This window comes from Anabrus simplex, chromosome 1 (genome assembly GCF_040414725.1).
Source record: "Anabrus simplex isolate iqAnaSimp1 chromosome 1, ASM4041472v1, whole genome shotgun sequence".
Lineage (NCBI taxonomy): Eukaryota > Metazoa > Arthropoda > Insecta > Orthoptera > Tettigoniidae > Anabrus > Anabrus simplex.
The window spans coordinates 1,723,133,085-1,723,159,862 of NC_090265.1; the positions used below are offsets into that span (position 1 = coordinate 1,723,133,085).

Genomic DNA, 26,778 nt, shown 5'->3' on the forward strand with positions numbered 1-26,778 from the left:
CGATGGGATAGGAAAGGGCTAGGTGAGGGAAGGAAGGAAGGAAGGAAGGAAGGAAGGAAGGAAGGAAGTAAGCGATCGTGGGCTGATTAAAGTATAGCCCCAGCATTTTCCTGGTGAGAAAATAGGAAACCAGCGAATACCATGTTCAGGGCTATCGACAGTGGGGTTCCAGTCCACTATTTCCTGAATTCAAGCTGATAGCTACGTACACCAAACCACGCGGTTACTCGTTCGGTGCAGCAAAATTTAGAAATAAACTCTTTATTATTGTTAATATTCACATAAAATATAGAGTAGTGAATTTCAACTCACTCTGAGATTATCTAGCATGTGTGTGAGAAGGGGACGCAGCTGAAGAATACTCCCACGGTATCCCCTGCCTGTCGTAAGAGGCGAATAAAAGGGCCGACCAAGGGATGATACTTTTGGAATCATGAGACAATCTGTGATTAGTGAAATGAAATGGCATATGGCTTTTAGTGCCGGGAGTGTCCGAGGACATGTTCGGCTCGCCAGGTGCAGGTCTTTTGATTTGACACCCGTAGGCGATCTGCGTGTCGTGATGAGTATGAAATGATGATGAGTACGACACATACACCCAGCCCCTGTGCCAGCGAAATTAACCAATGATGGTTAAAATTCCCGACCCTGCCGGGAATCGAACCCGGGACCCCTGTGACCAAAGGCCAGCACGCTAACCATTTAGCCATGGAGCCGGACATCTGTGATTAGTATCATTACGTGATGAACACCATGGGTTGACTTTACTTGCGATTAGTACTACTATTTGTAGTCTACCTGGTTCTGCTCCCTTTTTTCATTAATCACTACTATATGAGGAACACGTACGGTTACTGCCTCCAGTTGGCTCTGTGATTAGTACGGTCGGGGGAGGATCACTGTGAGAGTAGTACAATTATATGAAGGACGCCATGGGTCTGTGTTGCCTGCGAGTAGTGCCGTTATGTGACATATCCTGGGTTCACGTTACCTGTGATTAGTACTACTGCAGGAAAAACATCATGGTTCTGCTTTACTAGTGAGGGGGTGAGGGGCCGGTGACCTGGATTTTGGACCCCTTTAGATAAACAATGAGCACCATTCCAGTAACTAAGGCATTGTGAATTGGATCCACTAATTGTTTCAGTTTCACGATCATTTTTTCATCATCATTCGTTTCAGACTCTAGTCAGTAGATACATTTTGCAGTTTTAATTATCGATTCATTTCGTTGCACTTCGATCATTAGGGCCCCGCGGTGTAGGGAGCAACGCGTCCGCGTGTTACCCGGCGGCCCCGGGTTCGATTCCCGGCTGGGTTTTTAATTGTAAATGATTAATTCCCTGGCCTGGGGACTGGGTTTTTTGTGTCGTACTTAACGTTCCTTTCCTCACGTTAAACACACTACACTGTCCGGCTCCATGGCTAAATGGTTAGCGTGCTGGCCTTTGGTTACAGGGGTCCCGGGTTCGATTCCCAGCAGGGTCTGGAATTTTAACCATAATTGATTAATTTCACTGGGGCTGGATGTATGTGTCGTCTTCATCATCACTTCCTCATCACGGCGCGCAGGTCGCCTACGGGAGTCAAATCAAGACCTGCATCTGGCGAGCCGAACTTGTCCTCGGACACTCCCGGCACTAAAAGCCATACGCCATTTCAACACACTACACTTCCTCCATTCCAATTACACGCAGGTTCATATCATAATTATGGTGCAAGTAGGAGCAAAAGATCTCTATAGGTCGACGCCTCGAACAAATAATAGCGTTTAAAAAAATGTACTTCGTAAGTTGTAACAATTATGCCATATAATTTCATTTTTGGTCGTATGAGGGGTACTTTTTTAAAAAGGAAGAAAGTGGTGAGAAAAGATTTGTGCCTCAAATTTCTTCTTGCCACTATTCACACACACCAGGCTCAGTGAACCTTGTGTGGGCCTCAAGGATGACGTCTGTACAGCGGTACTTCCCCGAGATCTGAGTTGCTGCTCGAACTTTGCTCTCAAACTGCAGATAATAAAATTACGCGATATTATTGAAGTGTATTTCGTAAGCCGGACCTCTTGAGCAAGTATGACACGTGCCGATTACATCTTCGTTTATGGCGTGTGTCTTGTCGTCTCTTCTGCTTTTGACTGACCGTCACTGAAAGAGTTCAGATCTGCCTCCCAAGTACTCCAGCTGAATGGTTCGTGAACATATCACTTCCCTTGGAATGCGCAAAATTTCTCTCCCAGACTGCAGCGGGGATTAGGAACTAAAAGTGCAGGGGCAAATATATACAGACAACGAACAGTATCTGGGTTTATGGGATATAGCTTACGAGGGGGGATGGGTCTATATATACATCAAAACTGAAGCTCGGCTGAGTGGCTCAGACGGTTGGGGAGCTGGACTTCTCACTCCAAATTGGTAGGTTTGATCCTGGCTCAGTCCGGTGGTATATGAAGGTGCTCAAATACGTCAGTCTCGTGTCGGTAGATTTACTAGCACGTAAAAGAACTCAGGACTACATTCCGGCACCTCGGCGTCTCCGAAAACGGTGAAAGTAGTTAGTGGGTCGTAAAGCCATTATTATTATTATTATTATTATTATTATTATTATTATTATTATTATTATTATTATTTGAAACTGAAGGAAAATTTATAAAATGGTAAGTTTTTAATGCTCTCCGAGGGAATTCCAACAGAAAGGAAAAGGTTGGCAGTTTGCCAATTTAAATGCGGTAATAACAGGTTTTTTTTTAAATTTTGATTCGCATTTATTACAATTAAGTACGGTGTGATTATACAGTTAAAATCATTTAGTATTTGACCACACACTAAGAAACTAACAGACACTACAGAGGCTATACCAGGCTGACGAATGCGCGCGGTAAGCGGGTGAATTAGAACTCAGGGTCCACGACCTTGGCCAAAAAGTCTACCCCTGCTACCCTTCATCACAGCACATGCAAAGTCTCCCCGGCTTCCTGTGGCGCTATAAAAGTCGGTTAGACGGGACGAACAACATTTTGTGTGTATTTCCGCTAATAATTATGTTCATAATTAAAGAAAATTAAGGGAAAAGTAGCTGATAAAACAGGGCTTGTACAAATTGCTTTGTTTAATAATTCCTATAATTCCTAGATTCAGCCGGCTAAAATATAATAAATATTGAACCCTTTGCTCCATATTGAGGGATACCTACCTTTCTTACCTATCAGCAAAGTTCATGAGATCTGTCTCTTGGGTCGTATCGGGTTCTTCGTCACTTGCTGAGGTAAAGGTAGGGTTCAGTAATTCCAATCTATCTACTGGAATGAAAGGTCTGTTTAAAAGATTCCTATTTATTCAGGAAAATTCTGAAGCAATCTGATATGTCAACGGTATCATAGAAGTCAATTGTGTCCACTGGACACCACAATCATTTTTACATAAACGTCAGAACACTTGTGTGAGACTTTAACGTAACTGCCTGACGGGCATTCATACTAGAAACCATTGTCTCAATTATTAATCATTTAAGAAAGGAAAGTCTGGAAATCCTTAAATTCGGCTTCCATGTGAGACCACATGTACCATCATAGTGATTCGTTATGGTCCAGCCCTCGTAACACGGACTCTGGGTATAATTAAGGCCGTCCAATCGGTGTGTGCCACACAGTGGTTCTACGGCATGGACCCTTAATTGAATCGATGTGACCTATGTCTATGTCATGGACCGACATCTAATCTTCTAAGTTACTTTAAAGTCATTGTGGATGATGACCGCAAGGAAATGATGCTACAATGGCATATGGCCCTAATCTAAGTCACTGAGGTTGATGACCCCCTGACCATCCAAGTTTCTAGGCTGAAGGCTAAACACAATTAAGTTACATCGGTTGATGACCAAAGTTTCCACTTTACTATCCCCAGCACATTCACTGCTCAATCAATCAATCAATCAATCAAAGTTCAATAATTACAACAATAACAATGCTCACAAACTTTGTGGCAGTAAAATCCATTTCCTTCGGATATGTCCCCTTAATCGTTACTTTATATTTAAATATTCCCCCAGAAAAACAAACTAAAATTTCCAGAATGTCTCTCAAAGTTATTCGCTTGATTAAAGTTATTTCAAATGCGGTTTCACTGAATTTAATAATTAAATAAATTTAAATGATTTAACGAAATGTTAAAGAACAGTAAATTTTATCTCCGCGGACTCTGGTTTCTTCACAAATTCCTACGCAGCTGTGATGTGAATTCAATCTAGTAATATTTATCTGGCTGGAAAAGAATTGTTACATAATTCCTATCCAGTTATATATCTTGTCTCGTGATCTCACACTTTAAAATCTAATCTAGTCCTAACCGTTATTAACACTTGGATATCCTAATAATCTACGTACAAACCAAACAACTCGCCATATAATTACGATGTCATATCTCGTCATACCATTTATGAATTTTGCACACCCCTCACAGACAAACCGATCATCACAACCATCGCTCTATATTTTGGACAACCCTGAATTTGATTACTCTGTTCCTTATACTCAAAGTTCGTGATTTCAAATGTTCATTACGCCCCAAATTAAACAAATTTTACAGTATTTCACAATACTCAGATCATTACCGGCTATGAATTTCAACTAAATCCAGCATTTTAACGTTTCCCCGGCCGAGAATACAGTACAATCTCAATTCCACGCCTGTCCCGTTATCACAGCTGAGGCCTCTCGTTCCCAAGTTCGCTTGGCAGTAACATGAAACACCTGGTTTATTCCAGTTGACTGGCTTCTCAAAATGCTCTCTTTAAACTCTGCCGACAAAATTAAACAAATACGATATTCTAACCAACAAAATGCACAGATTAAGCTTCAAGATGCCCACACTAATTATACGCGTCGCCAATTAATACCCCTATGGATTTCTATGAATTTCTTTCCATTCCCAACATTATAAAATATACCTCGGGCTATCGTGTCCCGGCTTCAATGACAGGTCCAACCTGATTGACAAATCTCATTTCAACAAAACTAACCTCTTTTTCCCAGCTCCACAATTATCATCGACAAAGAACTGGAATAAAATCCTCACTAGAAATCTCGACGTCTAATATCGCACAATGCATTAATCATGAATAACTTCGCATAAATGATATCGTATTTAATAACTTGATTTTTACAAAAAAAATGACTGAAACATTCTACTAGATCTTTTATTGTCAGTCAGACACAGTTTAAAATGGGCATAGAAAAACGTTTCTCTCCGTGACCAAATTCATCACCCTAGATTCTCACCCGACAGCGCGCTTCCACTCGATTGAAAATGAGTGACCATGGATTTCTACATTATTAACTCAAATTGCAGACAGGAAAAATTTACGTCGACTGAACATCTTAATTTGGCATCACAAAATATAGGCAGTACACTCACACGGATGACGATCTACATTGGACGTGAAATCACTTCGAAACCCTATTCAATAACTTTTTACGACATTATACGGCACTCGCAAGACTTCAAAAATTTATCCACGTGGAAAATAAAACAAATGACTCTTTTAGTCGCATTCTCACATTTACAAAACTTAGTAGGGGTGACCACTGCGTCGTATATCCCCATTCAAATACACTTTTAGAGATCATGAGACAAGATATAAGAGGTAGTAAGATGGAAAGTCACCTACCTCATGTAGTCACACCAATGTTCGTCATAGGGCTCACCTGCGACCCTGGCATTTTATTTAGCCATTTTTACATTCATGGCTGTACAGATCATTATGTTTCTTCAGGTTTCCTGGAATAAAGCATTAAAAAAAAAGAAAATACCCTTCACTTGTTTGCTGAGCGCACACGATGGACTATAATTATTTCCGCACACGAATTACTTAATCACATTAGAATTTATTCAGTACTTTGACCGTCCTATCTGGTACAATTATTTCACTCAAGAAAACTATCTCCTCATGGAGACAAGACCTAACCACAATGGCTAAAATCTGCAGTTGAACTCAGTCTACTTTCGTTGGTTGGATTTCGCAGAGCAGCTCAACAATTTTTCGTCCGCTTTGTATCACAAATGCCGGAGAAGGAGACTTCGTCATGGCATCCCTTCATATTTATAGCAGTTACCCCCTCTCTTCGGATATCTCCCTTTGCCGCCAAGAAAGTTTCTATAGATTTTCTGACTTAACTAAACTGTAATTTCAAGAGTTTTGAAAGTGACTACATGCTTGCTACATTTCTGGCGGTAGTGTTCATGGACATTTAAAATTTATACGGGTTCGATTTGTGAGATGATTGACCTCCCTTGATAGGCACTATATTTTTTGACTTGGCTTGGATCACGCCATGTACACGCGCTTTGAAATAGTTCACAAAAATGACTTGAGATTCTTCCGCCGTCGACACGTGTGGCTGACGTCACGTACCCCAGTGCGTGGGACCGAAGGTAATCACCCCCACGTCACGTGTCAAATCCATGCTATCAAGAATCCAACTTTTAGTTTAATTGTTAATTTATACATAATGTTCTTAGGGCACAAAGGTCATGGGTTCAATATGTAATATTTTCTCCACAAAGTAGGGAGGGGGAGGGTGACTGCCCCCCCCCCGCCGCTAATCGCCACTACTACGCTTAGAGTAGCTTACGCTGTGATCATCATTTTAACAAAGATTTCTGAAAACCGAGGAAGTAGCTGCGATTAGGGGGGGCGGGTGATGGGGGGCAGTCACCCACCCCCACTTTGTGGAGAAAATATTACTTTTTTATTCCATTTTAGCCGGCTGAAACTAGGAATTATTAAAAAAAAAGCAATTTGAACAAGCCCTGTTGTCTTAACAGCTAAGTCTTTCCTTTATTTAATTTAATTACTGTAGTAGTGGAAATACGCACAGAATATCGTTCGTCGCGGCTAACCGATTTGTACAGCGCTACAGCAAGTAAGAGACTTCGTATGCGCTGTGAAGAAGGGTCGCATGGATACATTTTTTCGCCAAGGTCACGGACGTTGAGGTATGATTCGCCCACTTGCCCTGAGCATTCGTCAGTCTGGCAGGCTCTTCATAGTGGCTCAGTGTGTAGTCAAATACTAAACGATTTTTAATTGTGTAATCACGTCGTACTTCTATGTAATATTAATACATGTGTGATATTGTTCCTTTGGTGAAAGTTTTATTGTATGTTATTGAATCAAAATCTCAAGAAATTATTATTACCGCACTTAAGTTGGTAAATTGTCAACCTCTACCTCTCTATCGAAATTCGCTCAGAGAACATAAAAATATTACAATTCTTCTTTCTTTCTTAATCAGTTTATCCTCCAGGGTTGGTTTTTTCCTCGGAATCACCGAGGGATTCCACTTCTGTCGCATCAAGGGCAGTGTCCTGGAGCGTGAGACTTTGGGTCGGAGAGATACAACTGGGGAGGACGACCAGTACCTCGCCCAGGCGGTCTCACCTGCTATGCCGAACAGGGGTCTTGCGAAGGTGGGGGGATGGGAAGATGGGCAGGGATAGACAAGGACGAGGGAAGGAAGCGGCCGTGGCGTTAGCTTAGGTACCATACCGTTATTTGCCTGGAGGAGAAGTGGGAAACCACGGAAAACCACTTCGAGAATGGCTGAGGTGGGAACCGAACCCTCCTCTACTCAGTTAACCTCGCGAGGCTGAGTGGACCCCGTTCCAGCCCTCGTACGATTTTCAAATTTCGTGGCAGAGCCGGGAATCGAAGCCGGACATCTGGGGGTGGCAGCTAATCACGGTAACCACTACACCACAGAGGCAGATATTATCATTATCATTATCATGGCAGTCCAAAGAACACGTGAAAGTTTACTGCAACACCATCAATGTGCTTTGTATCCCTCTCTCCAAGACCAACTACAATTACATCAGACCATAACCCAGAAACAAATATGGCGGACATCGGTGGCCGACAAGAGAGGTTAAGGGAACATTAGACGTGTTCATTCCGAGTCACCTAAAGAAAACATCACGAGTCGAACGTCATGAAATGCAACTCTTTAACACAAAATATGAATGATTATGCACCAAAGGCAGCATCATCCCGTAATTCTATGTACATCTAACTGTAATATCAGTGGGAAAATAACGCAGGGAGAATTATATCAACGCCAGGTTGAAACGGACACACACACATACACTATAAATATAATATTTCACGTAAGAAACTCAGGACAGCAAATAAGGTAAATAGATGTCAATGAATAACATTATTAACCTTACATGAAATACCATTCAACACCGCCATTAACTACAGTCCATTATGTAAAACATGTAAACAAATACATTTCTCACCGGGCGAGTTGGCCGTGCGGTCAGGGTCACGTGGCTGTGAGCTTGCATCTGGGAGATAGTGGGTTCGAATCCGACTGTCGGCAGCCCTGAGGATGGTTTTCCGTGGTTTCCCATTTTCACACCAGGCAAATGCTGGGGCTGTACCTTAATTCAGGCCACGGTCGCTTCCTTCCAAATCCTAGGCCTTTCCTATCCCATCGTGGCCATAGGACCTATCGGGGTCGGTGCGACGTAAAGCAACTAGCAAAAAAAAAAAAAGATTGAAAAATAAATTTCTCACAAAAAATTTCAACTCTCCAAAATCCACCTTAATTGTTCGAGTAGGTACTGTGATATTTGTATGATTCTCTCGAACACCTAAAGCACTAAATCAACCCAATTGATGACACACTTTACTCTTGTAATTTTACTTTTTTAAGAAATAATCTTCGTTTCAACTCACGAGGAGTGGGGTTAGGTTTCGTTTACGTACCTACCTCCGTTGTAAAATACTGAACATGTTTCAATTGCATTATTCTTGAACGCGTTTAAAATTATCTTCATATCTCAGTCTAACTCTAAGTCACGATTTTTCTGATCTTTCCAGGATTGATTTAATTTTGCAGTTAGGTGCGTTGGCTGATTGAGGAAAATGCTACGATAGGTAACATTTGGTAACTTCGGAAGTTTGCGTGGCACCCGAACTGGATCAACATCCTCTATGGGTATAACATCTTCTCTAACAACAAATTTGATATCAAAATCATTAATGCACACAATACTAGTCACTTGGTTCGATGTTTTCCCTATGAATACACCTAACCAATTTACCTTAATACTCGGTCTTTTGGAAATCTGAACGCTGAAGCTTTTGCTCTGCCCCTATAATTTGACTTCCATCCACGCACAAATCACATATAACCCATCTGATGAAAATATAAATATACGCACAGATAACTGAAAATATAAAGAAAACCGGTTCTGAGAAGAAAATGAGTACAATAACCTTATCACCACCGGGATTGTTCGAATAAATGCGCCTTTTAAGAACAACAGCTTCTTACGGCACTTAAAGAAGCTCCATAGCCTTTATACGGTTGTAAATAAGTATAATTTTCAATAATATTGAAATTTCCGCACATATTTGGTAACAACACGAATTCCACTAATCAAAACAAACACAAGCTAGCACTCCAAACGCCGCCATTATGACGGTTTCGATAGGTCGGCTAAGGTCTCAGGTATTGTAGTTGGTCTTGGTCTCTCTTATGGTCAAACCATTCTGATCTTAGTGAAGATCTTATCAAGAATTTTGAATGCAGCCTTTCCAAGAGGTTGAGAGCCATCGCTATTGACGCCTATCAAAAAGACAGAAACTATCCACCACTTTATCACATCACCTTTGGTCTCACCAATGTTAGGATACATTCCCGTTCTTTCCCTCTGAACCTTACAACAGTATCTGTCCTGATATAATTAAATGTAATTTAAGGGGGCATGTCCACTTTTAAAGTTGTAAACATTTCTTAGCAAACAAGGCAATTTTCTCAATTGTGCCGAAAGTTTGAGATAAATGGCCCGAAAAGGTTTCAAATTGTGAGTCGTGAATATCTCTATCAAACTAAAAAAAAAATTGGAAAATCATTTCCGGCCTAAATGCAGTTCCGGAAAAACAGTCTAAAGTCGCTTGTTTCTTTACTCGTCTTCTTTTCGATTCAAATCCTCGCCAAATTAACTTGCATACATAATTCTTTCTGCAATGTGTTCCTTGGTTCAATACCCTTAGGCGTTTTTTGTTTCTTTGAAAAATGTCCACACCGAATGTAGTTATAAGGGCTTAAGTGAAACTCCGCATTGACTCACATTAGCGCTCTTTGTAGTGGTGCTTAAGTAAAAGAATGCACTGACTAACATTTTTTTTAAATTTACTCAAGAAAGGGCACCTGAGCCGAGGCTCTTACGGTGCAATACAAGATTAAATATTGGCAGAGTTTACAAAATATTTACAATACAATAATAGCTCATTTCTAAAAACGTTGCAGTCTTAGAGAAGAGGAGACCGTTACAAATATATAATACCACTGTACATTACTTGGTTTGTAAGATCTACTGCTCATTTTCTTTTGTCCATTGATTATTTTTTGTTTAAATTTTGAAATTGTTGTTGCCTGTTGTATATGTTTTGGGAGAGCATTGTACACCTTCACAGGACAGTGCCTTAAGGAGTTACAACCATACTTAGTACCTTTTATAAATTCGGTACGAACTCTCTTTGCTCCTCGAGTAATATATAAGTGTATGTCGGAATTTATAATACAGATAGTGTTTGTATGAACCAAATTATGCTTAATTTTATATACCATCATAGCTGAAGCTCTATCATGTAACACGTGGACTGGTAGAAGTCTGCATGTCTTATACAAATAATCTGTTGGTGTTAAGGGCGGTAAATTAAGAAGTATTTTTAGTGCTTTTTTTTTTTGTAAAATGACAACTTTCTCAAAGAGTTCTGTTGTATACAAGGAACTTGGTATACGGTGACACAACATAAAGTTTGTTTCAATGATTTGATGCAATATATAGAAGAAACAAAACTGAGTTCTTCTTGAAACTTGTTTGAATGCACGCAGTTAATGTTGAAATTAAATCTTAAATTGAATGTCTGTTGCGTATGTACAATTATACAATACGAGAGCTCTATATACACTTAGTTCTATCTTGAGGAGATAGTCTGTTTCACTAATAAATTGTCCTGATAGTCGAAAACTATCTTCTGTGAAATTACAAGCGTAACTTGTAGAGAGGCAGAATGCTGGTACTAGGTTTGTACTTGCAAGGAACTTGCATTAATTTATTCAAATAGCAGAATGCTAAGGTGGACGTCGGAGCACTGGTGAGGACTAAAGGGAGTAGCAGAATGCTATACTCGGGGCTCGACGTGGCTACGGGGATCAGGATAATGAGGCAATGTTCATGAGGTGAAACCTCACGGCCAACAATTTGTCCACCTGTTCAAAACACGTTTTTAAGAGGAATGCCTCCGTGTCTGACTTGCGGCGTGGTCTGGTCGTCGAACATTGGGGCAGTCCTGGAGAGGCTCGGAACGAAGCTCCTTATATATCGCTGGCTGACGTCATCGGTTAGCGTGCCAGGCGCAGTGAAGACACCTCGTAGCTGCTAGAAACTTGGGTCTGCGGCGGGTTGCGGAGCTTGTAGGCGCAGAGCTTGCGATGCGGAGGACACACACAAGTTCCTTATTGCAACATCCCTAAACATGAATCATATAAGTCAGGTGGCTTTCAGTGAGAGCATGATAAATAGATTTTAAAAACTTATGGTTGAATTTATGTCTTAGTCTGTGAAGCACTCCAATTGCTGGAGTTATTTTTTGCACATGGTTTTAACTTGCTCGTTCGAGTCAACATTTCATCTACTAGCGCTCGTAGTGGTAGAAAAATGCAAACTGCTAATATAATCCACCGGATAACAATGATTAAGAAAAGGGTTGTAATATTTAGGAATAAATAACGAATATGTTCTCACACTTTATTATACAGGGTTATTCACCTAACTTGTTACACGCAAATAACTTCTAAACCATTAAAGATATCAGCATTCTGTTTTCATATTCGTAAATGGTACGCAGGGTCTTGTAAAATAACGTGCTACTTGGTCTCATGGGGCGATTAACAACCGAGATATTGATACTAACTCCACATTTTGAAATAGAACGGCACAAATTTATACAGTTGATTTAAAAGTTCATCTGCGTACAAGTTCAAATATGCAAGTATTTTCAAAATCGGGACAATTACTTTTTGAGATATAAATAAGAAGTCCTGCCTGTATGTTATTTACCTAAAATTCGTAGCTCATATCCCTAGGATGTTTTCAACATTGATTTGCTTGCCTGGAGGGGTAGAACTGCGGATTTTTTTCACAACTTGACTTTATGACGGACTCGTATTCCTCGACTATCAGCTTAACTATTTCCTGTGCAAACGAATCTTAGTATCACCTTTTAAGGGCTATAGTTTAGAGTTATTTTTAGAAAGGAGTCTCCTCCTAGAGATGGCAGGTGTCTGAAGTGTAGGCTTCGTCTTCCATCTCTAGCGATGGATCCAGTAAACGTGCAGCCATTGTCGCGATTGACAGGCAGAGGAACATCGGCGTTGTTATTGATCCAACAATAAGGTTTGAGGGTAGCAGTTGACAGGCCAGAGAAGTTGATTCTGAAAAGAAGAGACACTAACCCTGTTTTAAGTACTTTGAAGGAAAGTATCACATACTCGCCAGTTGCTGGGAAGTGATTGGGTTACTCTTCGGTGCGCGAGGATGTCACAAAATTTTCAGTGAATTTCTTCCTTCATTTTGGTACTCCTGTTTCGTATCTAAAACATATTTGTTTAGATGTTTTATGAGATTCATTGGCAATGGTAAATCATCAGTTACGGTATGTGTAAAGAAAAATAAAGTTTTCCTGATCGAGGATAGCTGTAGGCCTACAACAGGAGAAATTCAAAATTCCAAAAAATATATAAGCTCATTTTATCCTAAGATAAAGAGTGCGAAAATTACTATCTATTTGATACTGTTACCGTACGGTACTCCTTGTTCAAGGGCAGCTATCTCCTGTGGATTCTCTCTCTCTCTCTGTTCCTCTTGTAGATTTACACTTTTCGTGGAAGAAAATATGTCGTATTTTGAAAGTTCGTCAAGCAACTTTTCACACATTAAGGAAAAAGAAAGAAAGAAAGAAAGAAAGAAAGAAAGAAAAAATTGCAACTCGTTACTACAAACAAATTGCAATGAGTGAAGCCAAAGTGCATAGACAGGAACATCTGAACCATATGAATAAATCAGTGGAGCCTCGAAGAACTGTTGAAATGAGCAATTTTCAGCAATTAACAGGTCGTTACTGTGCGTTCGATATTGTTGCTTGAATGAGTTTATCATTTAATCATTTTTATCTTTTCATAATATTGGACTAAAATTTCCATTTTTCTGGTATGCACTTTCTCAAGTGTTTCTTGACACTACTGGCAGAAACATTGAAGGAGATACTACAGGTAATTTTCTGTAGCGGTATTAGAAAAATAAATGAATCTTCCAAAGGAGTGAATATGCACCGAGTGGCCAAAAATCATGGGAAGACACTGAATGTGATGTTAATAACAAGTTGCTCCTTCACGAGCCCTCAAAATGGCAGCAGTATGGCGAGGCATCGACTCTGCAAAGTGTTGGAATCGTTCTGGAGGGATCTGGACCTACGAATCTTGCAGTCTTACCCACAATTGGTCTTGTGTAGTTGATGCGGGGTTCATGGAGCGTACACCAACATTAGCAGCATCCCATAAATGCTCGACTGGATTAAGATCGGGGGATCTGGAGTACCAATCCATGATTATAACTTTACTGGAGTGCTCCTGCTGGCCACCACAGAACGGGGACATGGCTCATTGTCCTGTTGAAACATGACATTTCATCAAGGTACTCTACGGCCAGAAAGGGACGCAGATGGTCCGAAAGAATGTCCACATAACATGCACCTGTCCGCGCTCCCTACAGTCGGACAATGGGGCCTATTTGCGACCATGAGAACGCCGTCCAGACCGAAACTGAGCCGCCTCTCACCTGGACACAACCTCGTTGACACGCAGGATCCATAGATTCATGGGACATACGGCATTCCCTCGCGCGTCCATCAGCTCGATAAAACTGGAACCACGATACCACACACCGCCACTGTTCCATGGTCCATGGCCGATGTTTGCCGGCCCATGCATGTCGTTAGGTCTGTGCCGAGGTGTCAGCGAATGGACACGAGTTGGTCGTCGGCTGGTGAAGCCTATGTTGCATGGGCGCCCGTATGACAGTTTGTAGGAGGACCTAGACCTGGAGGTACGTAGTATTTTTAATATTTTGTAAGATAAATGGCGACTTGTATTCTGCGGTAGAATAACCCACGGTATACCCTGCCTGTTGGTGGGGGACGGTACTACCACGTCTACGTAATACTGCCTTTTAAATCATTTTCTTTGAAAGGAAAACACCTGACTACATTAGATTTTTGCCTTTCCCTGAGAGCTGGGGCGGGGGGGGGGGCACCTTGTCCCCATGTACGGGCGCCCTTGATATGCGGTGCAGTTCCCTCCTTACAGTCCTGGTAGAAATGGGTTCCTGACTCCCAACATTCAACTGAGCGGTGATCTGACTCACAGTAGCCCCTCTAGCGCCCAGTATGGTTCTGCGGAGGCGACAGCTAGGGTTTTCCCGTGCGGCGGTTCACGCGGGTGGTAACATTCTCTCTGCGATATTGAAGATCCACCCTCGACACTGTTGACCTCGGACACCCGAATTCGGGTGTAATGTCCGCAATGCGCCGTGCGCCGATGATCATCCCACGTTCAAAGTCGGTTAACTCGCGACGTGTTGCCCTCTTCACGACACTAGTGCTGTGACAGACTGTTCAGCTACGCCGCAGCTAGCAGCAATGTTCAGGGGTACATTTTTTAATGAGACACCCCTTCCCCTGACTTTTGGTCACTCAGTGTATAATGAATATATAAACCAGGGCCTCTCAGGGTGCATGCGCGTGGTGCATGCACTGTGCACGGTGCAAAAGACGACTTGGCTTGGTTGACCAGAGTGCAGACCCCCCACTCCTCGATTTGGAGCAATAGCGCTTACTCTCTTTCCTCACGCCTCTCTCGCTCGCTCCGCCTGTCTCCCTCTGCCCCACTTGCGCCGTAGCGCTCCAAATCCGGGCTGAGTTGAGCCGAGTATAGCCGAGTAGAGCCGAGCTTAGCCGAGTAGCCAAGAGACGGAGCGTTGATCCGAGCTATACCGAGCGGCACCGATGCACAGTGCACGGAGCTCTTGCGCCTCGCTCTGCACGCGTGAGATTTTGGGCGTTTGAGAGGCCCTGATATAAACAGACGAAGTGCATGCTGTTCCACCGAATATGATTATGAAGATAATGCTGAATCAGATGCAATTCCTTTGAATGGTAAAGACTAATTGAGGCTATTGGTATCAAAAGGAGCAATCTCCATCTTCCTGCACTTTACAGTGGGAGTGATTTTTTATCTAATGCATTACTATTCACTCTATCTGGGTGATTTTTGTCTTATATACACAACAGGCAGGCTGTGAGCGAGTAATAAAAAAAACCTACCATATAATTAATGGTTAATTAGGTATTTTAAATTGTATTTCGGAGTTTGTTCCTTTTGATACTAACTTTCAGATTTACGTGGATATTTCTCTTTTTTTGATACCAACATGTAAGGAGATTGCTCTTTTTGCTAACAACTTACAGAACTGTGATACCTACACTATTTTTCTTTACACTAGATTGAAAGGTCAAGAATGTCACTATAATGTACCGTACATTTATTTAAGAGTTACAAAAGTGATGAATAATATTACCTAGACTGAAAAACGGAAGACCACCAGCACGAAACACATCAGTTTAGATTTTCAAACAATCTTATTACCAATACATTCATTATAGGGTAGAATAAAATTTAAAAATTAACATTATCCTTCAGATAGTCGGTAAAAAGAAGGAAGAGAAGTCTGTGAACTAAGAATGGCTGTTATAATAAAGTGCCCTGAGGTGGTGGTGGTGGTGGTGATCATTGTTTTAAGAGGAAGTACAACTAGGCAACCATCCTCTATATAACACTAATCAGAGAAAAAAATGGAAGGAGTCCGACAGTTCGAAAAATGAAGGTATCGGCCAAAGGAAGACAAGGGCCACGAAAAGCGTGAAAATGAAAGACTCCCTAGCCCTCGCAAACCTAATAGCGTCGGGGTCGGAAAAGAACAAGAGTTGACCAAGGGAGGTCGGATAGGATAGATGAAAGTGAGGAGCCTGGCACAAGTAAGTGGAAGAAATGCCAGGACTCAGCTGAGGACCCTGTGGTCGCCAACCCACACTCCATAGTTCAGAGCCCCTGGGGCCCCTTTTAGTCGCCTCTTACGACAGGCAGGGGATACCATGGGTGTTATTCTATCGCCCCTACCCACAGGGGGAAGTGCCCTGAGGTTATGATCAGTTCACATTGATATTGACTATACAAGAGTATATAAATCCATTTCCCAATTGAATTTCTACGTGGTAAAAATATTTACTGACTGAGTGTTATTGCCACTTTTTTTGGCAACAATTGATTTCCATTTCCTATGGTCATGAGTCTATTTCCTCGCTTTTGTGGGTGACACAGATGTCACGTTTGCGGTAGTATCTCCATCACAAAACGCACTGAGAAAAGCTACAGTTTGTTTTAGTAATATAATGTGTTCGTGCACGTTCATATACTTTCAAAATACCGAAAATACCTCCAGTATAACTCTAACACCGAAAAATAGGCATGCGTAAGCAAGACAGTCTCAATTTATAACTCGATTGAACCAATATGGCAGCACTCAGATGGCGTGAGCAGAAAGAGCTGATTGGTAGTTCTGGAGATTGTCCCTTTTGATACTAACAGATGGCGGAGATTGTTCTGTTTGAAAGTCACACTGTACTTTCGTGCTCTGAAACGATGTGATTTTGTTCTTTTTGAAAAAGACAAAATAGTTTTATAGATAGCTATTAATAACAATACAACGCTATCAGTAACTCATTTCCAACGAAAAGTGGAGATTGCTCCTATTGATACCAATAGCCTCAATTGTTTTCACTTTAACGGACATAAAGTGAGTTAAATTGTTTTCTTGTCAGTCCTGTAAAGAACATGTTCGAAAATATTCTGTGCAATACACACATTGTTGAATCAGGAGAAAAAACGAGGTGGGTATCTGTCAGAGTGCGATGGAAACAATAAACCTACTGATGAGTCTAAAAAGACAATAGACATTCAAATACATTTCCTTACTTATACTGTAATTGGAATGTTAATTTCAGTATTCATTATACGTGTAGCTGCCTCTGCGGATCAGTGGTAGAGTGTCGGCCTCCGGATTCCAAGATAGCGGGTTCAAACCCGACAGAGGTAGTCGCATTTTTGAAGGGCGGAAGAAAGTCCATTCGACACTCCATCTCGTACGATATCTGCATGTAAAAGATCTCTGGTGGCACATTTGATGTTTACCCGACAAAATTAATTAAATCTCAGCCATAGACACCCAAGAGAGTTTCAGTTTACTCGGTCTGCCATCTAGTAGGCCCAGAGTAAAACAGAACGTCAAAATTTACGAGAAGAGAGCCAGACGGCGTCAAATTAAAATGTCTGCACATGGTAGCTGAGGACATACAATTATTATTATTATTATTATTATTATTATTATTATTATTATTATTGTTATTATTATTACTATTCCTTATTTTCGTATAGCTACCCCCGGATGTATCATATTTATTTTAAATGAAATTACTTTAACTGATACACATGCTTTTTTTGCACAAGTTGGGGATAATATTTCAAGATCGTAATTAATATATTATCTTGCAGAACATTGATATGAAGTCGACATCGTTTGAAATTATCCACGGAGAAATTTGATTACTCCGCACGTACCAACAACGTATCCGTAGGTTGCCAGGTATTACATTTATAACTGTGTCCGAAGCCAGGAAAACAACTCATACATAGTGCATCCTGTCGGACTGTTATATAGATTAAATAAGTCAGTCACTACTGATCTGCATTTAGGGCAGTCGTCCAGAGGCAGATTCCCTATCTGTTGTTTTTCTAGCCTTTTCGTAAATGATTTCAAAGAAATTGGAAATTTATTGAGCATCTCCCTTGGTAAGTTATTCCAATCCCTTACTCCCCTTACTACAAATGAATATTTTCCCCAATTTGTCTTCTTGAATTCCAACTTTATCTTCATATTGTGTTCTTTCCTACTTTTAAAGACGCTACTCAAATTTATTCGTCTACTAATGTCATTCCACGCCATCTCTCCGCTGACAGCTCAGAACATACCTACCACTTAGTCGAGCAGCTCGTCTCTTTTCTCCCAAGTCTTCCCATCCCAAACTTCGCAACATTTGTATAACGCAACTCTTGTGTAGGAAATCACCCAGAACAAGTCGAGCTGCTTTTCTTGGGATTTTTTCCAGTTCTTGAGTGAACTAATCGCGGTAAGGGTCCCATACACTGGATACATATTCTAGTTGGGGTCTTACCGGAGACAGTTGAACTTCGATATCTCGAACTTCCATTACTCGAAAGTCGGTTACACGAATCTTTCGATTTCTCGAAGCAAACATTTTCTCCCTTGAAGCAAAAAAAAAAAAAAAAAAAAAAAAAATCTCTAACTCAAAATTCGTGCAACATTAACTCTGAAAAACAGCATTTGTGGTTTGTGAGGAACAGTTAATAAGTGAAGAAAGAAAGGTTTGCATTTATACTGGGAGCTAATATGATGGGAACCGTAAAACGAAAACTTCTAATGACCGGAAAACTGTGTGAATTAATTACCGGTCACGTACGAAAGCAACCCCCGAAGTCCCGGATGACAAGCTCCATTTACGAATCTCGACTGCGTGGTATTGACGTGAAGTTTCAAAATGAAGGGAGGAAAGATTAACAGTAACAAACAGATGAGACTAACAAATTGTTTCCGAAGGTGTTAACCAATGTACAGTACCGGTCAAAAGTTTAAGACCACATTGAAAAATCATGAAGTTCCATCTAGAAGCTAGACCTCTGTATTCTTTTTCCTGAGCTCTTGCATGTAATATGATATACATCACCTGGTTTCAGTGATTTACGGCAAGTATTGTATAAGTTATACAATTTTAAATGTTATAAGGTCGCATCAGAAAGTAAACATTTTTGGAAATATTATGTACTGTATCCTCTAATTGGTTTCAAGTATCACCACCAAGATTCTTGTAGAGACTTAGCAATAGTTAGGGGTCATTTTAGTATAAATATGAAAATTCCGAAAAAATGCGGCAGCCATTTTTGTGGGGGGGTTTTTTCAAACCAGTGCTAAAATAGTCAATTTTTCCTTGTTCTTGTCATAGGTCTCAGTGTGAACTATCGACTTCAGAAACGTATTCTTGGTTGCCATCCACAGAGTGCAAATGAAACTATCAGGGCAGATAAGTTTGACGCCGATAGCTCACACTGAGACCTTGGGCCATACATGAAAAACGCAAAGAAAAATCAACAATTTTGGCCCTGGTTCAAAAAAATAAAACACGAAAAAAACCGGTGCCGCATATTTTCGGAATTTTTATATTTATACTAAAATCGCCCCCACCTATTCCTAAGTCTACAGAAGAATCTTGTTGGTGATACTTGCAACCAATTAGAGTATTCAGTACATTATATTACTTTTTTTTTTTTGTGACCTTCCAAGAGTTAAAAATGCATAACTTCTACATTACTTGAACTAACTCAATGAAATCAGGCGACATATATCCTATTAGATGTAAGATATCAGAAAGAAAATTACAGAGGTCTAGTGGCACAATTTTAGGTTCTAGATGACATTTCGTGATTTCTTTATGTGGTCCTAAATATTTGACCGGTACTTTATGTTTCTCGTTTCCCTTCTGTACTTAATGTATCCTGTCTTCTGAAAAGTTACTATAATAAGAGTTACAATTAAAGTGATGCCGTAAAATAGAGTTTATTTGTATAATTTTAAATACTGTTAAAAATTATGTATTCAGTATAAGCCCGTACATACATATGATTCAATTATGTGCTATATATCCTCGAAAACGGTATTTTCTATATCTGGAAATTTCGATAACTTGGAATAAAATTTAGCTTCCGATGTTATTCGAGATATGGAGGTTCGATTGTTTATGCCCTCTCCTTTACATCCTTAATGACGCTTTACTTGAATTTCCCATCCATGATTACAAATGTGCGTCCTCTTTGCGACGTCTATCTTTTGGCATTTTCTAACCTTATTTACCTTGACTGAAAAACCTCACAGTTCTAGAACAACTCATTCGACCGAAAAAGAAGAAAAATACATCTGACTTTCGACTTATTCCTGTCGGTCTCGGAAGGTATTATTCAGATTTTCTTGTTTCAGACTCTGGGAAACCACGAGTTCGACAACAAGATCGCTGGCGTCGTTCCCTTCTTAGAACACCTGCAGGCTCCTGTGGTGGTCGCAAACATCAATGACTCTCTGGAACCAACAATCCAGGGGAAGTACAACAAGTCTGTGGTCATCGAGCGGGGAGGATATCGGATCGGCATCGTGGGCTACATCACTAGTAGCACTCCGGTAAGTGTGACCCTCTAGACTTCCTCTCGAAACAGTAAGCACCACCACCATCTGAATTTAGTATAAAACAGAAACACACGTGCATCTATGTTGTGGGCCGCTATCTCCTAATCTGTGGCGAGTGGGGAATGTGAATGCCAGGCTAGCTTTACCTAAATAGAGTATCTTATGGCTATTCCACAATCGACAATAGTTCTACGCGGATTCGTTATCCGCGATTTCACATATACGCGATTTTGGCTTCAGGTCTAATGCTGCCATCTGTTAACAGAACGTGCAAACTGTAATGCCTTAAGACTTGCGTTCCGAACTCTGTAACGTACACTACATTGCGCGCCAAGGTTAAATGGGGCGTATCTGTACGCGTATCTTCTGTAATGTTTTGTCGAGACGTGAATCGTCAGTTCCGGTCAGTAGGTCTGTGACAGATTTCGTATTTAAAATGTCGGGTTAAAGGAAAAAATGTGCCTGTCGAAGGACAGAAGCGTATACGAACATCGTATTCGTTAGAAACAAAGTAAGCCGGGCTGAGTGGCTCAGACGGTTAAGGCGTTGGTCTTCTAACCCCAACTTGGCAGTTCGATCCTGGCTCAGTCCGATGGTATTTGAAGGTGCTCAAATACGACAGCCTCGTGTCGATAGATTTACTGGCACGTAAAAGAACTCCTGCGGGACTAAATTCCCGCACCTCGGCGTCTCCGAAGACCGTAAAAGTAGTTAGTGGGACGTAAAGCAAATATTTAAAAAAAAAAGTAAGAAGTTTTGGATCGCCTTCAGAAAGGTGAGCGTATTGTTGACATTCAGCGTGCTTTGGAATTTAGTGAATCCACTGAAAGAACTATTCCTGACAATGCGCAATCAGTTCGAAAAACTGCTCAATCTTCTACTAATTTAAGTGTGACTAGAGTGACCAAATCTTGTTCGGAAGCTATGAAATTGCATATGGCTTTTAGTTCCGGGAGATCCCAGAACGGGTTCGGCTCGCCAAGTGCAGTTCTTTTGATTTGACTCTCGTAGGCGACCTGCGCGTCGTGATGAGGATGAAGTGATGATGAAGACAACACATACACCCAGTCCCCGTGCCAGGGAAAGCAACCAATGATGGTTAAAATTTTCGACCCTGCGAGGAATCGAACCCGGGACCCCTGTGATCAAAGGCCAGCACGCTAACCATTTAGCCATGCAGCCGGATTTCGGAAGAGATGGAAAGAATGGAAAAAATGCTAAGCCATAGGATTGAGCATCACAACCAAGAACACCTGCCTCTGTCTGTAGCTGCTATTCAAGCTAAAGCCAAGAGCTTGTATGTAGACTTCAGTTTTTCATTGTGTGTTTCTGTGTTAAAATTTTAAGTGTATAAATTTTTCATTAAAATGCCTTTCAGAAACACGATAATCGTTATTTTCTGTAAAAATACTCAAAATATCTGTTATTTTAAACGTAATGAGTGAGTAAACTGAAACCTAACCCTAATATTACATATAAAATGACTCTTGATTTACGCGAATTCGGTATGCGCGGCAGTTCCGCGGAACACAACTATCGCGTATAACGAGGCCTACCTGTATCTGCTTTAATGTTACGGGTTACGAGAACGAATCGTATCCATGAAATTTCATTGTAATTTTGGTACTAAATGGAGGTTAATAATTGCTTTCACGCAAATCAACAATAAAATTAGTGGTAAATTAATAAATACCATTATTACTAAAGAAACATGGACACGTAACTACGGCGATTATTTCGCTGTAGATACGATTCTTTTCTGTGGCCTTCCGCTTCATCGTGCCCTCTTTTCTTCCCTCACTGGAAATGCTATGTCTGTGAATTCTCAGTATCTTTGTCCATCATGACTATCGCGGGCAGTTCAAACGGCAAAATGGAGGTGAAACGTATAACGTACGTAACATAAAAATGACTATTGTTGAAAGAAAAATAGCATGATCCCTGGACGAATAATTATATTTATTAATGAGTTAGCACCGACGAATGGAAGTGCTATTTCTGCGAATTCTCAGACATTACGGCGAACTTCCTCCCATTTTTCAAGCTTTCTTTCCAGCAATCGATTCTGTACTTCTCGGGCTAGGTCCACGTATTAAATAATAATAATAATAATAATAATAATAATAATAATAATAATAATAATGTTATTGGCTTTACGTCCCACTAACTACTTTTTCGGTTTTCGGAGACGCCAAGGCAAGAGTGCTTGCAGGATCTTTTCCAGGTGGGGACACATTAACAATTTTCTTGAATATAAAAACAAAATAAAGTCAGCAACACTAAATTGTTTACAGAAATTTCCGGTTATAACAGATGCTAGATGACTGTCATGATAACTGCTTATAAAATAATCTGGTATGCTATTAAACAATTGAACATCTTTTGAAATTCCTGGGGGGTGGCAAGCGCCCCCCGTGCCCCCTTGCGGGCACCCATGCGCCAAGGTGCCGGAATTTTGTCACGCAGGAGTTCTTTTACGTGCCAGCAAGTCTACAGATACGGGGCTGACGTATTTTAGCACCTCCAAATACCACCGGACTGAGCCAGCATTGAACCTGCCAAGTTGGGGACAGAAGGCCAGCGCCTCAACCATCTGAGCCACTCAGCCCGGTAAGGTCCACGTATTCCACCCGGTCAGTTGGGTCCCTAAATCTTTGCCATCTTGTCCTACAAGCATTTATTACATGGATCAGATCCTTGAGGAGATCCGGCGTGGTGTCGTCTTGGGTGCCTTGGTGGTACTGAACCCGCGGCCGGACTGTATTCGTAGTCATTGCCCGGCCAGGACCCGTTTGCAGAGCGGTCCGCATATTTTGACGATGCTCCAAAATATTATTATTATTATTATTATTATTATTATTATTATTATTATTATTGTTACCGTGTTTTAGCGGTAGGTAGAGGTGAAAGAAGGTGCGGGTGTGAATGGATCTCAAGCTACGAAATTATAGTGCATGTAAACTAAATTTAAAATTTAATAAGGTTATATTTTCCTTTCAAAATCAATAAGTAACAAGCATGGCAGGTACAGAGTAGCCAGTAAAATAAGGTAGTTACAATATTTACAGGATTTGGGCTTCGCGCCCCGAATTCACAATGTTTGGGCAATCAGCTCAGTTTTACCCCAAACACAAGTTTTAACAGAGGGGCAGAAAACCCCATTCATACCTAGGAGCCCTAGCTCCAAATTACACTGAAAAGCCTCCTCGAGGCATACCATACTCAAAAGAGCCACACCAAACTCCACCTTCAAGCTGTCCTCAACGGACATAAACACAGGGGTAAAATACCCAATCTACTGAGGTCTATTAAACGAAAAGAATGTTAATTAAATGACCTCTAAAATAACAATTTGAGAGGAGGCGAACTTGCACTCCTAATACACTTTGATTAAGACCTACTTGGCGCTAGGCCGTTAATACAAGGGCTGATCCCATACTAAAGAGGTGACTTAAGAAGAGAACGATTTGTTTTACATTAACGAAGAATAGGTTGAGAAAAGTAAGTTCACCTCAAAACAATATGAGTGGGAGCTCGAGAGGGTTAGCACTCTCTATCCCAGAATGTAGCTTTACAAGAGAATAGATGAAAAGAGTAGTTACATTTTAGGAAAAGGTTACATAGTGGAACGCTTCGAACCCGCCCCGAAAGTTAAACTGCTGAGCTAGCAAAGAAAGAATTTATTAATCGGCCATTACCTTATTGCTGACCGCTGCCGAGGAAAGAGGCGCTTCCCGCCTCCTGCTATGTACTTTATACACTGAAAGATCGAACAGAAGTGGCCCGGAGACCCTAAAATCAGCAGTTTATATCCTCTCGCGGAAGGTTCTAGGTGTTAGGGGAAAGAAAACACCCTCCCACAAACTTTTTATTGGCTAGGGTACAGAAACATATTCAAGTTGGGGGAAGATACCAATGATTGGTCAGAAATTAATAACAGAAATTCGGGATTGGTCAAATGCAAAACAAGGGGAAAGAGAGGGGTATACAGCCAACTTAAACAATAACAGAAAGAAATTTAACAAAGAACAAACTTTTGAAATAAAATTTTCTCCAAAGAACAGTTATTTTTCTTCCCACTAGGGTGCACTATTGTAGTTTTTCAGTGGTGTCCTCTAGAAGAGAAAGTTCACACTTCTTACTTCAAGCAAAACAAAAGTACGTCGAAAATGACACAGTTCACAAACTCAAAAATTTCCAGGTGGTGACATCTTCTGAGAAACTAGAAAATTAATAGGGTAAATAAAGTTCAGATTTCCTCCAGCAGAGGAGTTTCCACAGGCGCACATTTTAAATTAGCGGAGTGGAGGTGTACCGCCCGGTACAATTATTATTGATGTTCTGGGCCCCACAGCAAGATGCAAGACCGCTACTTGGCGGTAAATTACATCTGCTGCCATTGTAATTGCTGACAATGTGACCATTACCATTGTCGCGCGTAGGCAAGTGCGCGGGATTTCTGGCCATACGAATGATATACTTCCGTGCATTACTGACCTTATTATAGAGATGAACACTTGTATGGTCAATATCATTCCTATCGTTTATTTCAAATGTGCCTACATTTTTATTTATATGCCAGGAGAATCTACTGTAGGCCTAATCTAACTTTCTCCAAAGGAAAAGATGGCTATTTAAAATGAACCCAGGAAAGATTAAAAATGATCGGTCGATGATCAGAATAAGTACATTATGAGCAAAAATCATTTGGTCTCAAATCCTTCTTCACCCCACCGCCATTAAATTGATTTACACCCCCCACCCCCCAAACAAAGAGAAGGCGTGTTTCTTTATGTTTAAAGGAGATTCCAAATACCAGTGTTCACGTCTGTTACCTTCAGTTTTGAGATATAAGTATCCCCATAACAAGAATTCACTAGTTTTCACTTCCTTTCACCCCCCCCCCCTAAATGTTTTTTCGGCAAATATAGTTGTTTCTTTAATAGCAAAGGATCTTCTAAATATATCACGACTCTAACATCTTCAGTTGTTGAGATATGTGTCCTCATAAAAGGAATTCAACTCCTTTTCACCCCCACCCCAAGATGATTCTTCCCCCCCCCCCCCCATACCAATTTTCACGTCTGCAAAGTCTTCCGTTTTTGAGACAATAGTATCGCCATACAAATAATTCAACTAATTTTTTCAATTCCCCCTTTAATTGGATTTCCGAAAACAAAAATATACGTATTTATTTTTTAAAGGAGATCCAAAATATCAAATTTCACGTCTGGAACATTTTCAGTTCTTGAGATATCAGCATCCTAATGAAAAGAATTCAAGCCGGGCTGAGTGGCTCAGACGGTTGAGGCGCTGGCCTTCTGACCCCAACTTGGCAGGTTCGTTCCTGGCTCAGTCCGGTGATATTTGAAGGTGCTCAAATACGTCAGCCTCGTGTCGGTAGATTTACAGACACGTAAAAGAACTCCTGCGGGACAAAATTCCGGCACCTCGGCGTCTCCGAAAACCGTAAAAGTAGTTAGTGGGACGTAAAGCAAATGGCATTATTATTAAAAGAATTCAACCCCATTTTCAGTCACTTTTATCCCCACTCCCCACCCAAATGTTTTTTCCGAAAAAATACATCTTTCTTTAATAGAGATAAAAAATACCATATTCCACTTTTGTAACATGTTAAGTTTTTGAGATATACTGTAGAAATGCTCATTTTAAAATTTTACCCCCCTTTTTACTTCCCCTTAAGTAGAGTTTCCAAAAACAAATCGCCTGTATTTCTTTACTTTTACACGAGATTCCAAATACAAATGTTTACGTCTGTAATATCTTACGTTTATGAGATATACTGTAGATATCGTCTTTCTAAAAATTCACCCCAATTTGTCACTCCTGTTTAACCCCCATTAATTGGATTTTCAAAAACAAAAAATATATGTTTCTTTATTTTAAAGGAGATCCCAAATACCAATTTTTCAGGTCTGTAATATCTTCAGTTTCTGATATATAAGTATCCTCAATAGAGGTATTCAAAACCCCCCTTTACACCCTCCTATTGGCATTTTCAGAAAACAAAAATACGTGTTTCTTTATTTTTAAAAGAGATTATAAATACCACTTTTTACATCTGTAAACTTTTAAAGTTTTGAGATATAGATACACTCATTTTAAAATTTCACCCGTCATTTCTCCCCCTTAGCGATGGAATATCCAAAAATCCTCCCTTAGCGAGCACCTACATTGTAATATAAATGTATCCTCAAAATTTTATTTCATTATGTCCAGTAGTTTTGGCTCGGCGATGATGAATCAGTCAGTCAGTCAGTCA

At 40.6% G+C, this 26,778-nt stretch overlaps 1 protein-coding gene across 1 annotated transcript in view; it reads left to right on the plus strand.

The window, feature by feature from the left end:
- LOC136858719 (apyrase) overlaps nt 1-26,778 on the plus strand; it is a 168,050-nt gene that overhangs the window by 32,558 nt on the left and 108,714 nt on the right. Inside the window, exon 2 of the mRNA XM_067138461.2 lies at nt 20,292-20,489. Coding sequence (XP_066994562.2) covers nt 20,292-20,489 — 198 coding nt within the window. The remainder of the gene's footprint in view (nt 1-20,291; nt 20,490-26,778) is intronic.